Source organism: Scomber scombrus, chromosome 6 (genome assembly GCF_963691925.1).
Source record: "Scomber scombrus chromosome 6, fScoSco1.1, whole genome shotgun sequence".
Classification (NCBI taxonomy): domain Eukaryota; kingdom Metazoa; phylum Chordata; class Actinopteri; order Scombriformes; family Scombridae; genus Scomber; species Scomber scombrus.
The window spans coordinates 13,886,139-13,900,831 of record NC_084975.1 but is presented as its reverse complement, the minus strand read 5'-3'; the positions used below and the strand labels follow the sequence as shown (position 1 = coordinate 13,900,831).

Sequence of the window (14,693 nt, the reverse complement as noted above, 5' to 3'; positions counted from 1 at the left end):
CAACTGGTTCTGAATGAAGTTGATGGGGCAAAGTATGTAATTTTAATGAATCTTAGTTAACTTCCTGTTACCACCGGGGGGCGCTATGAGTTACGTGGGAAGTTAATATATCGGGACGTTCAGGGCGGAGCCATCATCATGTCCAGCAAGTTTGAAGCTGATTGGATGAAGTATGTGGGCGTGAGAGCCACTCGTATGTACATGGCGAGCACGCCAAAGTTAGTTGAGCCCTGGCAGACACGCCCTTTGACCTACGGATGCGCAGAGCACAACTTAAGCTCAGCTAGGTCTGGAGATGTTGCGTACCTAATTTGAACTTGATCGGGCGAACGCTGTGGGAGGAGTTAATTTTAGGCGGGAAAAATCAAAACCAAAATGGCCGACTCCCTGTTGGGTTGAGGTCATGAGGTCAAGAGGCTTTTTTGCATATGTGGGTATGATACATATGTGTACCGAATTTTGTGAGCATAGGACAAAGTTAGCAAAATTCCCTATGGGCATTTTTGGACTTTGTAGGGGGCGCTATTCCGCCATTCTGCGTCGACCATGTGCGACCACCCAAAAATATCGAATTTCGGATGAGGCTGGACGTCTGTGCAAAAGTATAAGCATTTTCGCCTTTGGGAAAGGGGTGAAATTGGGGCACGAAATGTCGGAATAATAATAATAATAATAATAATAATAATAATAATAATAATAATAAACATTACAATTTCAATAGGGCTTTCGCCAGGCGACTTGCAGTCGCCGCTTGGGCCCTAATAAACATTACAATTTCAATAGGGCTTTCGCCAGGCGACTTGCAGTCGCCGCTCGGGCCCTAATTAATGACAGATTTTATTTATAGAGGAAAAATACAAGGATGCCCCTATCTTGTTTGTTTCTGTTTCTAACAAGAAAAAACATAATCTTGTGTGTGGGAAAACTACAATAAAATGAAGATAATGAGAAACGTTGTAGTGCTTCATTTTGGATTTGTTATGAAAAAGGACATACTACAAGGCTAACACTAGATGGCACTGAGACAACCCAAAGAAGAACCAGCAAGACAAGATTATAATTTTAAAAAACAAACAAAACAAAATAAGTAACCACGGTCAAAAAGCAGGAATGGAAAGATTAACTCCATAAAAGGTGGTGTTGACTGGAGTTTAATTTTGAATACTTCTATAGTCATACAGTTCAAAGCTCATTTGAGATAGTCGTGGCACCTAATATTGTGGACCTAGTGCTGAGAAGTTCTTAATAATTTAACAGTATGAAACATTTCTCAATAACAATGTTGCAGTGAAGTTTTGCTTGTGTTTTTTAAATGCAAATCTTTTCTTTTGATTAAACTTTTTGTAGTATAGTTCATAAACTGTCACTCAAATAAGGGGAAAATGACCCTCAAAAATTCAAGAGTGGCACCAGGAGCAAACTGGCAAAAGAAAAAAAACATTTTTTATAACCTCACTTGTAAACGGAGTCAAAACAAAGATACAGGAGGATGAAAAGTTTTGAGTACACCAGTTTGCCCAAAGTACGTCACTATGGAAACCATTACGTAGCTTATTACAGGAAAAGGAGTGCACTAGCCAGAAACCGGAAGTAAGCTATGCATATCAACTAGTTAGTTTGGGGTAACTATTTACAACACCAGAAGTAGATTTTCGAGTTAGAAACTACAAGATGGGAACAACGGCAAGTCAACTCGGAAAGGATTTGCTATCAGAATACCAAGTAAGTGCCCAAAATCTAAGATTCCTAATAATATGACATCGTCATGAACACAAGTTGAAAACACTTGTTAACATTAACGGAGGATCGCGCTGTAATGTTAGCTATCTTGGCTTAACGTTTTAAAGCAAAAAAAAAACAAAAAACAACTATTAAAGCTTTGTACTTAGAAGTATAGTATGATTTATTAGATGCCTGAAGTTATAATAATCCATGTAAAGTAAACACAACGTTAATGGCTGCTTTTCCGAAGTAACAAGTTTACATCAAGCATAACAATAGTTAAAGCTAATGTTGTTGCTAATATCTGCTAGTCAGACCCAAAAAAGTACCCCAGGGGTTTAAAAAGTTTTCCAGGTTAATTTGTGATTGTCATCTTTTTTTAATAATGCGTAATTTTACTTTTAGGAGCTGACATTTTTGACGAAACAAGAAATTCTTCTGTAAGTGACCAGCTGCATGCCACATAACATTTATGTCACTAGTTTTAAAAAAGATTAATCTAGCAGTGCTTATTGCAATAAATGATGAGCAAATGGCTCCTTCTTGTTTTTACAGTGCTCACAAGAGATTCACTGAGCTGCTTAATAAAGATGAGAAAGACCATACTGCCAGAGTATCAATGAACACGATTCTTACTCTACCAGAGCTGAAGGTAAACAATAAAACAGAGGGAAATGTGATGTAATGAAGACTGTGTAGTGTCCTTTTATTGTTTTATTTATTTTTTGTTAACTAGGATTGTCCTGTACTGTAGGTGTTCTCAAGGAAGTGCTTCAAGTACTGATAAACTGTACTGACCCTTGTACTTATTCCTGTCACAGTCCAACCCTTTCAAAGAAAGAATCTGCCATGTATTCTCAACATCTGAAAACAAAGATGGAGGCCTCACATTTGAAGACTTCCTGGATCTTTTGAGTGCCTTCAGTGACTCTGCCACTCTGGAAATCAAATCCCACTATGCATTTCGTATATTTGGTAAATAAGTTAATTAAAATCAAACTTTTACTAATACATTTGAGGCAAACCAATCTGTGTATTAAGTATTTTGATATTTCCAGACTTTGATGATGATGGAACCCTCGATTACGGTGATCTGGAGAAGCTGGTTAACTGCCTGACCGGTGAGACACAAGATACAAGACTAACCTCTGAGGAAATGAGACAGCTCATCAGCAATGTGAGTTTGCTGCGCCTCGCCTTTTTAAAGATGCAAAAGCAGTATGAGGGCCAGAGACACACTGGCTGTTTAGAAAAGTCCTCTATGGCTGCAGCTTAGCACACAGTTTATTGTAATGTGTCACTGGGTCTAACAGTTGTTTCTGCTGCATGTTCAGATTCTTGAAGAGTCGGACATTGACAAGGATGGAACCGTCAACCTGTCCGAGTTTCAGCATGTCATTTCAAGATCGCCAGATTTTGTTAGGTGTGTAGAAATCTCATTACTGCTCAAAAAAGTGTATGTTTTTGTTCAACAAAATTTTTAATTTTAATTTCTTCACAGCTCTTTCAAGATTGTGCTGTGATGACCTACTGTGGACTGTGGACATGGATCACCCATTAATTCTTATATTATGATGTGTGATTTTCAAAATTAGAACTTTAGAGATTTGCCTTAAATTATATTTGCCTGTGGATTTTACTGTATTAACCCTTTTATGTATGTGAAATATAAAACCTTTTTTTATATTTCTATAAAGAAAGTTTTCAAAAACTGATTTTACCAAGGTTTTTTTTATATAGACAAGAGAAGCTTAAATATATGTGTGTGTAATACAAAATGCATTTAATTCAGTTTTGTATTTGTTGTAATAACAAACAGTTCCTGGTACGTTGTCCAAAGTCCATTGTTCACGTGCATCAGTGAGATTTCATAACATTTAAGCGTTAGCCACTTCCTCCTTGACAACAGCAGCAAAAGTGTTCCACGCCCCACATACAACATTGACCACACACATCTGCTGCTCTCTGAAGAACTCCACCTGCTGTGGCTCATCTGAGCTCAAAGTCTGGTGTCCAAGCTGGCCGTATTCACCTGAAAAGATCATAAAAAGATGGACAGGGAAGTCTTTTATTACTGGTACTGAGAATACATTAGAAAGATGTAACACATTAACAATCTCAAAGTATCACTTTAGATTCAGATTTAGACTTACCCCAGCCCCAAGTGTAGAGGTCACCTGTGGCTAAAATGAGAAAATATGAAATTATAAAAATGACTGACATTAACTCACCAAAAAAATGTGCATCCATAGCCAAGAGAGACATCTTACTTGTTACTACAGCTGTGTGCCGGGAGCCACAGCTGACTGTCTTGATTTCACATGATGGAGTGATATCTAGAAGAGCTGGGAATGCCTGGATGGATATGAACACTTCTTTGTCGTCTTCTCCCTCCTGTGGATTTTCACGTGGAGATGTGCTGACATCTTGACAGTTCAATTTATGAAAAAATGTTACTAAACCTTTCAACGCTTAAATCATAATTTTGAAGTGGTTACTGCCTGTTGCATACATTTGTATGTGTATTCCAGTCAAAGGCACAGTTCATAATCTTTGCCATACCTGGAGTGCTGTCTATTTATTTAAAAAGTTAGGGTGTGACTTTGCAAATGTGATATAATTAAACTGGCTCATTTTCAGAGGGCAACATTAGGCAGGCATCCTTTAATAGATGGTGAATCTCATTGAAAATGTTCATATTGAGGTCTTGATTTACTGTAAGAGTATCATACCTCAAAACAAAAAGTGGCATAATGCATTACATCAGGTTTAGTTACAGCTACAACTGAACTGAACTAGCTGGCTATTTGGATTTATAGACAGCAAAAGGAAAGATAGATTCAGTTTTATGAGACCAGGTTTTGAGATATCTCTGATATTTGTGTTGCCATTTCAGCAGCGACCTCTTTTTCCAGAAATAATATCCCGGTCATTCTTGATAGTCTGTGAGAAAGACGCTTTTTATAGGGACAATTTATTCTGCAGGAATGAATTTGTGGATTCTGTTTGTGATTCTGCTTCTATTGAATGTTAACATTCTGCAAGCACCACAAATAAAATGTCATTCACCTCAATTGTATTGGCAACAGAAATGTCAGGGACAAAAACCTGGCCAAATATAACTAAAGAAACTATCCACATGGCTAGATATAAGTGAGAAAACCTTTTTTTTTTTTAAAAAAAGGACCAACCGGCTTGTTGGCCACTTTGCTGCTGTGCTTTCCTCAGGGCTTGTGATGGAAGTCCTAGCTGGCCACTTTCATTCCAGCCCCACACATAGAGGTCACCCCCATCTATGAAGAAAAGTAATTTAAAGTCATTTTTTCACCAGTTAAGTACATACCCCTTTGCACTGCCCACATGTCTGTATGACGCTTACCACTAATGCAGACAGAATGCCAGCCTCCTGTAGCTACACAGCTCATGGCCATCCCCCAGAGCGCCTCCACTGCCCTGGGCTGCTCCTCAGAGGTGAGGCCTCCGTGCCCCAACTGACCGTGGCTGTCAGTTAAACACAAGAGCTCATTCAGGTTATATGTCTATTAAAAGTACATACATGTATTTTTCAGATTATGCGTGAAGGTATGTGGGCTCTACCTGCCCAGTCCCCAGGTGTACACAGCTCCAGTAGCACTGAGAAGTACAGCATGCTCTGCGCCCAGTGCCAGACTCTTGGCTTTCAGGTGTGGTGATAGGGACTGGTAGAAGGGAGGTTTTGTGGCTATGTAACCCCCAGGGACTAATGGGAGATTCAGAGGCATATCTGGAACGCAGTGGGGAAAAAAGTGTACTTTTGAGCCTCTTCTTAAAACACTTCTAGTAGCTGTCAGAGTAGATTATAACAAACATTACCAGAGGATTCTGGCTGGGTTTTTATTTCCATGCTCCATGCTGGAGTTTCCTTTTTGTTCTCCAGGTCCCAGGACTCAACTCTGCCAGGGAAAGACAGGGTCAAGTATGATTCACTGATAAAAGCGTCCTTACAGCCACGGCTCTCTGCCATAGAAATGCATTCTTTGGAGGTGACAGCTCCGAAACCTGCCAAGCACACACAGCCTTCACCTAACAGAGAGAGCAGAGTCAACCATTTAATGATACATAGTGTGATATTACAGACGCTTTCTATTTCTGGTGCAGTTTCTAACCATGGGCTCACAGAGCTTTTAAAAGTTGCTTCATGTCTGATAAACTTACCATCCAAATGCAAAGATGCTCTCCGACTCCAGCTTGCTCTGACTGCACTGGTCTGCATGCAGATACCCTGTCTGCTTCCACTTCTGTCCACATGACCGAGTTCCGTTGGATTAATTACTTTTATTTCCTTCACGGCGTCAGTACCTTTAATTATCTTCTCGTGGATGCATATCTGCCCAAATGCATTAAAACCAAACCCGAACCAACGCATTAGGAGTGCTTTAAAATCCTCTGGTTTCTCATGTCACTAAAACGATGCTGCGCCGTACGACGCAGTTGTCCGCAAAGTATGGACGCGTGCGAACATAGTAGAAACTGCGCATGCGCTGCTGTGGCAATGGTAATATTTTTTCCAGGAAACTAAACAAAAAAGGACCCGTTTTCTCATATTCTGAGACCGCATGTCATCATCAAGGCAAGAGCGCAATAAAGATACAATTAAAAAAACAAAAACCTGTCTGTCTCTTACTTTTTTGTTGTCAATAAATCCTCCATTTATGAAGCTAATAATATTCAGCTTTTGTTTAAACTTTTTCAGTGTTGTTTTAAATCTATGATCATTTTAAAGGTGCCACATTGTACTACTGTTGAAATGTACTGCACCATACTGAGGGATTTCTAATCTTGTCTACCTCATTATATCAATGAGGTGAAGCTAAATAACAGAAAACACCTCTGTATAATGAAATATAGTTCAACAGTATCACAAACAGCTCCGAACAGCCTCCAAAATGACCATACAATTGATGTAATGCCTCTCTGAAAACAGTTTCAACAAAAACTGAACATTATAATCTTCATGAAGTCAGAATTTACTGCAGGACTATTGTGTTATCAAGGTGGACATGATGCACTGGCAACATCTCACTATTTACTACTAAAGAAATCCCTGTCCATATGTTGAGAAGATGAGAAAACAGGTCCTTTTTTTTCTCTGTTTGCCAGTGATTTTATTTTTTACTATTCTAAATATGAAAATAAAATCAAACCATTTTTAAATTTCTGCTTATCCTTATTTGACCAGAAAAACAGCTCATATTTCAAATCTTTTGCATTTTAAAACGAAAATCAAATAACCCCTCGATTTTTTGTTTTTCAATACACATTCCTGAAAAGAAAATCAAATGACTAAAAGATACACGGATTGTTCGGGTATGGAGAGCTTTTATTTTCCTGCTTGTTTGTACTGAAAGCAGTTAGAAAAACAACCAACCATACAATTAAGACATTACAGAATGTAATGTAGTGATAACTTAAAAAAAACAATAAGCACACAATTATGTTAATAAAATGTGTTTAGGACAGAAATCATTATAAAAAAATGAATAAAGTAGTGTGTAAAATAAAGCAAGGGTTTTTTTTGCAAATGTCAAGGAATAGGAATGTATAAAGCAGCCTTATTGGACTACTTTGCAGGATGTTCATTAACATACAGTATAATGAAGACAAATACAATCAGTGGAAAACCAATGTGAGACAGCAGCCAAAGCTATCGTGGGACAAAACACTTGTGAATGTATCTTCTGGTTTTAATATAATACATTTATTTCAAAATTCTGTATTGCTTTTCACAGTTTTGTTAAGGTGTAAGACACATTAGAATTTCCCGGTCACCTTTTATCCATCCAGACCAAAACCGATTTCTGGTGAAGGTGAAATGATTTCACTGATCCCTCATAATGCTTACAGCACTTAAACAGTGCCATGAGGCTTATCTGCAAACTGCAGCAGTGTTTTCAGGGTTCAGTTCCTTCTACCTTTGCTTTCCCTTCCCTGTTCCTGATGATGCCGTACTCCATGGCCTTGTCTAGGCAGTTTTGAGCTATCCTTGAAACCGGCACCGGGATGCCCTCTCCTCCTTTTGCCAGGACAGAAAGAATTTCCAGAACTTCACTTTCCATGAGCGTGTCAGCGAGACTCTTCTCTGCCTGCATCATGTTGTGAATGATGACCACTCCACGATGACGCAGGTCAGATATATCACTGAGCAGCAGTGCCTGAAAGATCTCCAGCCACTGGGTTGTCTGAAAAAAGAGTACAACACAGATTCCTGTGAGCCAAAACAGAATTTTAAAAAATGGTATTGATTTGGAGGAGGTGTGGGGAAGCAGGTGTCTGCTGCAGGGATCTGCTTACAGTGTCAGGGATGCGAGGGCATAGCTCAGGCTGTTCAGTAGTCAGCATGGCCAATGTCCCCGCAGCAGCTTTTCTCAGCCTTTCATCCTCCTCTCCGCTAAAGAGCACAAGCAGTTTCAGACGATCATTCCCAGTGGCCAGGTACAGCTTCTGCACCTGAAGACACATACAAGCACCCACTGCTCTTAGTTCAACTTTTCTACAAATGTGTGCCATTAAAAAATTGATGATTAACGGTGTATGTCTAACCTCTGTGCTCAGGACCAAATTACACATGCACTCTGTGGCAGACGCTCGGACCAGGTTGTGCTCCTCAAACATGTAGCCTTCAATTTTTGGAACAGCCTTCTCCTTTATGATCTTTTGTCTGTGAAACAACAAACATCATTACAAGCAGATTCTCTGAACACTGATATCAGAATAAGGCACACATTATGGAAGGAGGGCAAACTTGAAAAGGAGACTTGAAAGGAAAAACATTAAAAAAGGGAAAAGCTTTGACGTGATAAAACAGAATAATAAATAAACAGTACCAGGCAGGTGCTTGTATTATCAAGAGAATGTATAATTACACCCATGAAATATTAATAATATAGTACTGTGCAAAAGTTATAGGAACTTCAGAAGTTTAGATCCCAAATGTATTCTGCAATTCAACGATGACTCAGACAGACAGAGTCAAAGATCTATTTTCAATGACAAAAAGAACAAGTCGTCCTACAACAAATTATATATATATGGCATTTTCACTGAGCCCTGATCTCATTGTCATCATCAGTCTGGGATTAAATGAGGAGCCAGAAGAACTGTGACAAGTTCTACAAGATACTCGGAAAAACCTACTTGCACCTACTTTAAAGTAAGTTTAAAAAAATGTGAGTGAGCCATTGTACTGAAGACAACTGGTGCTGTTTTAAAGTCAAAGTGTGGTCACACCAAATATTGATTTGATTTTTTTTTTCTGTGTACTGTACTTTGTATGAAGTTATTTGATGAATAAAAAGTATTTATGGCATTATTTTATATCCTCACTTTACTTTTAGAACCTAAAACGTTTGCACAGTACTGTATATACAGCACATACATTAAACATTTTCAAATGTATGCATGCAAATTGAGTGGGATTGGGAATGGGATTTGTGGGATTATCATTTTTAAATAGGACCTAGTATGGTTGTCAATTAAAATGACTCATAACATTATAACTACATTTATGAAAATGCTGTATCTCCTTTGAGAAAGGTAAAACACGAGAATGAAACTTAGGGTCTTGATTTGTAAACAAGTTCAACCATTTGTTTTTCGTGTTCACAATATAATTCACTGTGTACATGAACTCTCTGGGAGAGACTTCCCCCTGGTGGCCAACCTGAGTCTATCACTGATGCCGGCCAGGTTGGTGAGGGCCATGAGTGACTCGAAGTTCTGCAGCAGGGAGCACTCAAGACTTAGAAGACTGATAAGCGGGCGCACCACCTCATATATCTGATTAGAAAAAACGAAAGAAAAAAAAAAAACACAAAATCAAGTTAAACAAGAACAGCTGTTTAGATATTTTTAACAAAATGGCTGATTACTGCATGTCTTTTTACCCTTTCTCCTGGGAAGGCAATCTCAGGATTAGATGTGATAGTTATTTTAGCCAGGGCTTGTGCTGATTTGATTTTCCCTAGATCTGTGTTGTCAGATGCCAGTGGGATCAGAGCCTGTGGTGGAAATCAGTAAACATTAATCATGTAAGCCTCCTAAAGCAAGTTGTTCAGATCCATGTGCAGGCTAAACTAAGTGCTCTACCTTTCCTCCACCCTGTGCCACCACTGTGCCTCTGTCTTCCTGCCGTTCCACCAAAGCCAAAAACACCCTGCCGTGGGAGATTAATTGAAAAAATACTTGGAGTTAATCCACAGAAATGACTGAGTGAAATGGACTCATGGCCATTTTCATACCTGGCAATACACTCTCTACAAGCCTCAGTGAGGGCTGGACTCTCCTGTTTGACCATACACACCAACGCAGACACCACACCAGCCTCCAGCAGCTTCCCCAGCCTCTTCTCCACGTAGGAAGATGTATCCTGACACATAACAGGTTCACATTAAATACATTTCTTGCAGAAAACAAATACACATGTGACATAATTTGTTAGCACACAAGAAAGAAACAGTGATGTTATAGTAGATCTGCTACTGTATTATTAATATTTAAGGAATGTCGTCTGATTTTAGCTTCACTTGAAAAAGCAGCATTAGAAAGGTACCTTAGGGTGCTCCTCAGGCACGTGTTGCTTTGCATACTTGGCCAGCTCTAACATTTGAGGGTCTGGTTTCTCCACTTCATAGCTGTTGGTGCAGTTCACTAATGTGGAGCCCACAGCAAAGAGCACTGTCTTATCCTCAGACTGCAGGAACACAGAAAATCAAAGATGTTATTCCAGTATGCACCAGTATGAGACATTTGGGTGAATTTTCATGGTTTTCTGGATTCTTATATTAAATTAAAAAATAACAAAACCCACCGAGACCCTCCTCTGGGAGAAATCATTATTTTGAGTGTAAAACAAATCCAACAGTTACACTAATAAATCAAACCTTTGCTAGTTCAAACATGGCTTGGAGAGCGTTCTTGTCTTCCACAAAGTCTTCCTTCACATCAGCATCAAAGGTGAGATAGGCGAGGCCTTCTACAGACCAGCGGCGCGACGTTGGAGGCAGAGATTCATTACACAGCCACCTAACAGAAGAGGAGAAACAGCCTGCATCTTATTTCAAATCCAAGAAATCACTCATTATCTGTCGTTTTTAAATCAGGTTGTGCAACTGAGGGATCATTCCCAACACCTTTCTCCTAATTTACACTCAATTTTAAGATTCAGCACAATCATACATACTTCCTGCACTGCTTGGCAAGCTTTAATGTGGATCCTTCTGCAAACTGCTTCATGCTGAAATCTGTCCCTCCTGCTGATCCAAGCTTGCACAAACCCTGTGGAATAATCATCAGAAGCCATAGTTAGTTTTATCTATATATAGATATGTTCTTTTTTTCCAACTGTCAGAAAGAAATACAGTTGCTTCGCTGCAATATTTACCACCAGAGCTCTCACGCGTATCCTGTCATTCTCACTCTTCTTGTAGAGGTCCTTTAGAAGTGCCACACCGTTGGCTGTGATGAAGGAGGCTCTCTTGGCCTTGCCTGCAGCATGGATAAGAGCCTCTACTGCTACCTGCTGGTGAGTTACATCTTCAGAGGCACACAGAGAAATCACAGCATCCATCATTCCTGACATCTCCAGAGTTCTGTTGCCCACATCGCTCGGTCCTTGGAGAAGCACTGATACCGTCTGGATGGCCCGCAGCTTGGCGTCAAGGCCCTGTCGGCTAAAGTGTTGCCTGCACAGAAAATCATAACCAATAAGATTTGAGGTTTATCACAAACTACATACGTTTTCTTTTATGGTTTATGGATAGTAATGTTTTGTTAATCATGTTAACAAATGGAGGCTAAACATTTGGCTATATCTCAGTCAACTCACTGAACATATTCTTCACATAATTTGTTGAAGTTCTCCCTCTCTTTGTCGCTCTTAAGGTCATCATAGAGTTTGCTGAGCAAGACAGAGCAGCTCATGTGGGAGTTGTCTGTAAGAGGTGGTCCTTCTGAGAGCTCAGGTACTGTCCCTGCCACCTCCAGGATCTTCTTCAGGCCTGCAGGAGGACAAGGAGTTCATTGATCTGGGTAAACCCATGCCAGGTCAAACTGGTGACTAAATGTATGAAATGGGCTTGAAATGCTCAAATGCAAATTTAATTTTATTCATTATGGGCAGATGTTACGCACCCTGGTCTATCACCCATATTGTGACGGAGTTGTCTGGGTTTTTTAAAGACTTGCGGGGCACTTGTTTGACCAGGAGGTTGATGGCACTATCTCTGCCAGGCCCTGACACATTAGCATCTGGCATCATCTCCAAGAGGTGGCGCAACATCGAGCGTAGCTCCTTGGATGGTTCTGGGTTAAATTCATACAATCATATCAAAATACAGTCAGTCAACACTGAAAGCACAGATCAGAGAGCCGATACACACAGAAATGTGTTTGTTAGAGATCAACTTTCAAACCCCAAACATAAACATGATTAGATTCCAAACTCACCAGGAAGTATGGCTTCATCTTTCACTCGGATCTCTTTTTTCATGCCCTGCGTCAGAGCCTCAAACATCACCTGCAGCAGGTGGCAGGCAGCCAGGGACACAGTGGAAGCCCCTGATCCCATTACTGCACACAGCTGCTCCATTCCCAGCTCATTCACTATAGCCATAGTCTGGGAAAAAAACAAATGTCAGCAATAAAAGTCAGTGAAGCAGTGTTACAAGCAAGGTGGATACGGTCTCCTTTAGGATCTGTTGGTAAATGTGCTAATGCAGACTTTACTAGAAACAAACTACTAAGAGGGGAATTGCTTCTTCTTTATCCATGTGTTCCAAGAAAGAAAACAAGTTTAAATCCCTGTCAAAAAAGGGGCTTTAAAGATGATGCAATGAGTGAGTTTAAGGGAAATTGTAGCACTTACTCTGGACTGATGTCCTGTGCACAAGCCAACCAGCGTTCTCAGAGCGGAAAGTACAATGTCTTCCTGCTTTGACTGTAGAAGTTTGTGAATCAGTTTCACTCCATCATTACGAAAGATCTGCTCAGCTCCTGCCGCTTCACGAGATAACACCACCAGATTCTGAGCAGCCTGAAATAGAATGATGGACATTCATTTCTCACAGAGGTGCAATATCAAATGAAACTCATTATAAAAAGTTGTGAATTACAGCAGTTTGCTCAGTTATGTTCTTGCCTTTAGAGGCATCCTTACCTTCTGTCGGTCTATGTCTTTTGCAGATGTATCTAAGAGGAGGGAGAACATTTGTTGCACACGGGCATCTGTGGAGTTTAGTTGTGCCGACTACAGGGTTTAAGAGACAACATCCCAATTAGCTTATGTTAAGTTATAGTTTATGATTAGTTGTGATTTCAACAAGGTACAGTTTTAATGAGACAAACCTCCATGACCCTTTTTACACTAAAACAATTAAAAGAGTATCACATCACCTTCTGCTGGATCTGTGCTCCCAGCTGTCTGAGCAGATCCTGGAAGGCTTTGTTTTTGGGATCCATCTGGGCACACCTCTGAGCATCCAGAAAAGCCTGGTCAAGACGACCGAGTTTCTGAAAAGCCTGAGCCCTCCTGAACCTGGCTTTCACATCTCCTGGATCAGTATCAAGAGCTGAAAGGTGAAAGTGACATTCAGGGCAAATGTTTACATGCGTAAAACTGAATCCAGTTAGAGAGACAGTTCTTACAGAGCTGCAATGATTAATTGATTAATCATTTAGTCAATTCTAAGGAAAAAAATTAAAGTTATCTTGTTACAGCTCCTTAAATTTGAATATTTTCTGGTTTATTTAGTCATCTATAATAGTAAACTAACATATTTGGGTTATGGACTGATGATTGGGACAAAACAAGCAATTGAGGTTGCACCTTTGAAATTACACCTTGGGCTTTGGGAAACAGTGACCCGACATTTTATTGATCAACAACTAGTCGATAATGAAAATAATCATTATTTGCAACCCTAATTCATTACCTAATGATAACCTATACACATAGTAGATAGGCTGTGATGCTGGTTATATTTATGTTGGAAGGGGTTCTCAACTATCTTACTTTTTGAAAGAGATGCTCGTGTGGAGCTTTTCGAACATTTTGGTATTTAAGCACCACAAACCAAATGTCTGTCTATTTGGGGTAAGATATAGTTCACACTACATAACTGACATCATGAAAAACTGTCAGTGTGAATGAATGAAAATAAAGGGTGCACATCCACAAGACCTCAGTGGGGTAGGTGCTGGATAAAAAGCTTGGAGCTGAGATTCAGTGTTCGGGTACTTCTTGTATCTAGTTGAGTTTTGACTTATCCAACCTTTGGAGGCATCAGTCTCTGCCTTGCTGTAGTCCTCCAGTTTCAGGTAGCAGGCAGACCGGTTGCGGTGCAGAACAGCCCTCTCTGTTTGGCTGTCACTTAGCTTTAGTGCTTTGGTGTAACAGCAAACAGCACCAGGCATGTCTCCTACTTTGAAAAGGGTGTTCCCCTCCTCTTTCAGGGCCGCAGGGTCCTAGGTTAAGGAGATAAGAGCAAAGTAAGAAACAAGTCCCAGGTATGAGACAATTTAGCTAAATGCTGTTACCTTACCTTTTCTTGTTCACTCACACTCATCTTCAAGGTGCTATACACAAATTCGGCGTTTCTTAGTTGGGTGAATGCGTCGCTTAATTGAACTCTCTTTGCTAACAAACACCGCTAACTTCAACCAAACATGTTACTGATGCTCTCTATCTCGCTTCTCTTCCGGGTGTCGGAAGCACGATGATGACGTTTTACGATGACAGCCCCGCCCCTCCCGCACGCTGCATTACCATAAAAGGAAGAGAGAAGAAAGAGAGCAGTAAGGGCATCTCTGCCTCCATCTCTGCTTTATTTGGTTACATTTTCATCCTGTGGTACTCTCCGCTCCTCACACACACACACACACACACACACACACACACACACACACACACACACACACACACACACACACACACACAC

At 40.1% G+C, this 14,693-nt stretch overlaps 3 protein-coding genes across 5 annotated transcripts; 1 reads left to right on the top strand and 2 right to left on the bottom strand.

The window, feature by feature from the left end:
* Positions 1 to 1,584: 1,584 nt before the first annotated feature.
* Positions 1,585 to 3,433, top strand: LOC133981615 (calcium and integrin-binding protein 1-like). Its single transcript, XM_062420397.1, has 7 exons — positions 1,585 to 1,722; positions 2,128 to 2,162; positions 2,278 to 2,374; positions 2,544 to 2,697; positions 2,781 to 2,899; positions 3,057 to 3,145; positions 3,224 to 3,433. The coding sequence occupies exons 1-7, from the start codon at positions 1,672 to 1,674 to the stop codon at positions 3,243 to 3,245; spliced, it is 567 nt and encodes a 188-aa protein (XP_062276381.1). The 5' UTR covers positions 1,585 to 1,671; the 3' UTR covers positions 3,246 to 3,433.
* On the bottom strand, positions 3,222 to 6,174 carry LOC133981614 (RCC1 domain-containing protein 1-like). Of its 3 annotated transcripts, XM_062420396.1 has the most exons (8): positions 5,917 to 6,174; positions 5,575 to 5,784; positions 5,320 to 5,485; positions 5,102 to 5,223; positions 4,914 to 5,015; positions 3,993 to 4,148; positions 3,876 to 3,905; positions 3,222 to 3,754 (listed from the first exon to the last, which is right to left on the bottom strand). In XM_062420396.1, exons 1-8 carry the CDS (start codon positions 6,125 to 6,127, stop codon positions 3,600 to 3,602), a joined length of 1,152 nt encoding a protein of 383 aa, XP_062276380.1. In that variant the 5' UTR covers positions 6,128 to 6,174; the 3' UTR covers positions 3,222 to 3,599. The 3 variants fall into 3 exon arrangements, with proteins under 3 accessions (XP_062276380.1, XP_062276378.1, XP_062276379.1); XM_062420394.1 differs by having other exon boundaries at positions 3,876 to 4,148; XM_062420395.1 differs by having other exon boundaries at positions 3,876 to 4,148; positions 5,575 to 5,778.
* A 962-nt stretch (positions 6,175 to 7,136) lies between these two features.
* On the bottom strand, positions 7,137 to 14,449 carry unc45a (unc-45 myosin chaperone A). Its single transcript, XM_062420154.1, has 19 exons — positions 14,298 to 14,449; positions 14,028 to 14,220; positions 13,150 to 13,325; positions 12,914 to 13,003; positions 12,623 to 12,790; positions 12,205 to 12,373; positions 11,890 to 12,060; positions 11,585 to 11,756; positions 11,141 to 11,441; positions 10,940 to 11,034; positions 10,641 to 10,782; positions 10,310 to 10,450; positions 9,999 to 10,126; positions 9,847 to 9,913; positions 9,645 to 9,758; positions 9,422 to 9,537; positions 8,302 to 8,419; positions 8,053 to 8,208; positions 7,137 to 7,940 (listed from the first exon to the last, which is right to left on the bottom strand). Exons 1-19 carry the CDS (start codon positions 14,319 to 14,321, stop codon positions 7,653 to 7,655), a joined length of 2,829 nt encoding a protein of 942 aa, XP_062276138.1. The 5' UTR covers positions 14,322 to 14,449; the 3' UTR covers positions 7,137 to 7,652.
* Positions 14,450 to 14,693: the final 244 nt, after the last annotated feature.

Excerpts from the sequence above, each read along its gene's own strand:
- LOC133981614 (XM_062420394.1), bottom strand. The coding sequence starts at position 6,127 with ATGCGTTGGTTCGGGTTTGGTTTTAATGCATTTGGGCAGATATGCATC. Across the intron at positions 5,224-5,319 it reads TACACCTGGGGACTGGGCAG|CCACGGTCAGTTGGGGCACG; the intron begins GTAGAGCCCACA and ends TTTAACTGACAG. Across the intron at positions 5,016-5,101 it reads GCATTCTGTCTGCATTAGTG|ATGGGGGTGACCTCTATGTG; the intron begins GTAAGCGTCATA and ends TTTTCTTCATAG.
- unc45a (XM_062420154.1), bottom strand. The coding sequence starts at position 14,321 with ATGAGTGTGAGTGAACAAGAAAAG. Across the intron at positions 11,442-11,584 it reads TTATGTGAAGAATATGTTCA|GCAACACTTTAGCCGACAGG; the intron begins GTGAGTTGACTG and ends TTTTCTGTGCAG. Across the intron at positions 10,451-10,640 it reads CCATGTTTGAACTAGCAAAG|TCTGAGGATAAGACAGTGCT; the intron begins GTTTGATTTATT and ends GTGTTCCTGCAG.
- LOC133981615 (XM_062420397.1), top strand. The coding sequence starts at position 1,672 with ATGGGAACAACGGCAAGTCAACTCGGAAAGGATTTGCTATCAGAATAC. Across the intron at positions 2,900-3,056 it reads TGAGACAGCTCATCAGCAAT|ATTCTTGAAGAGTCGGACAT; the intron begins GTGAGTTTGCTG and ends CTGCATGTTCAG. Across the intron at positions 3,146-3,223 it reads AGATCGCCAGATTTTGTTAG|CTCTTTCAAGATTGTGCTGT; the intron begins GTGTGTAGAAAT and ends ATTTCTTCACAG.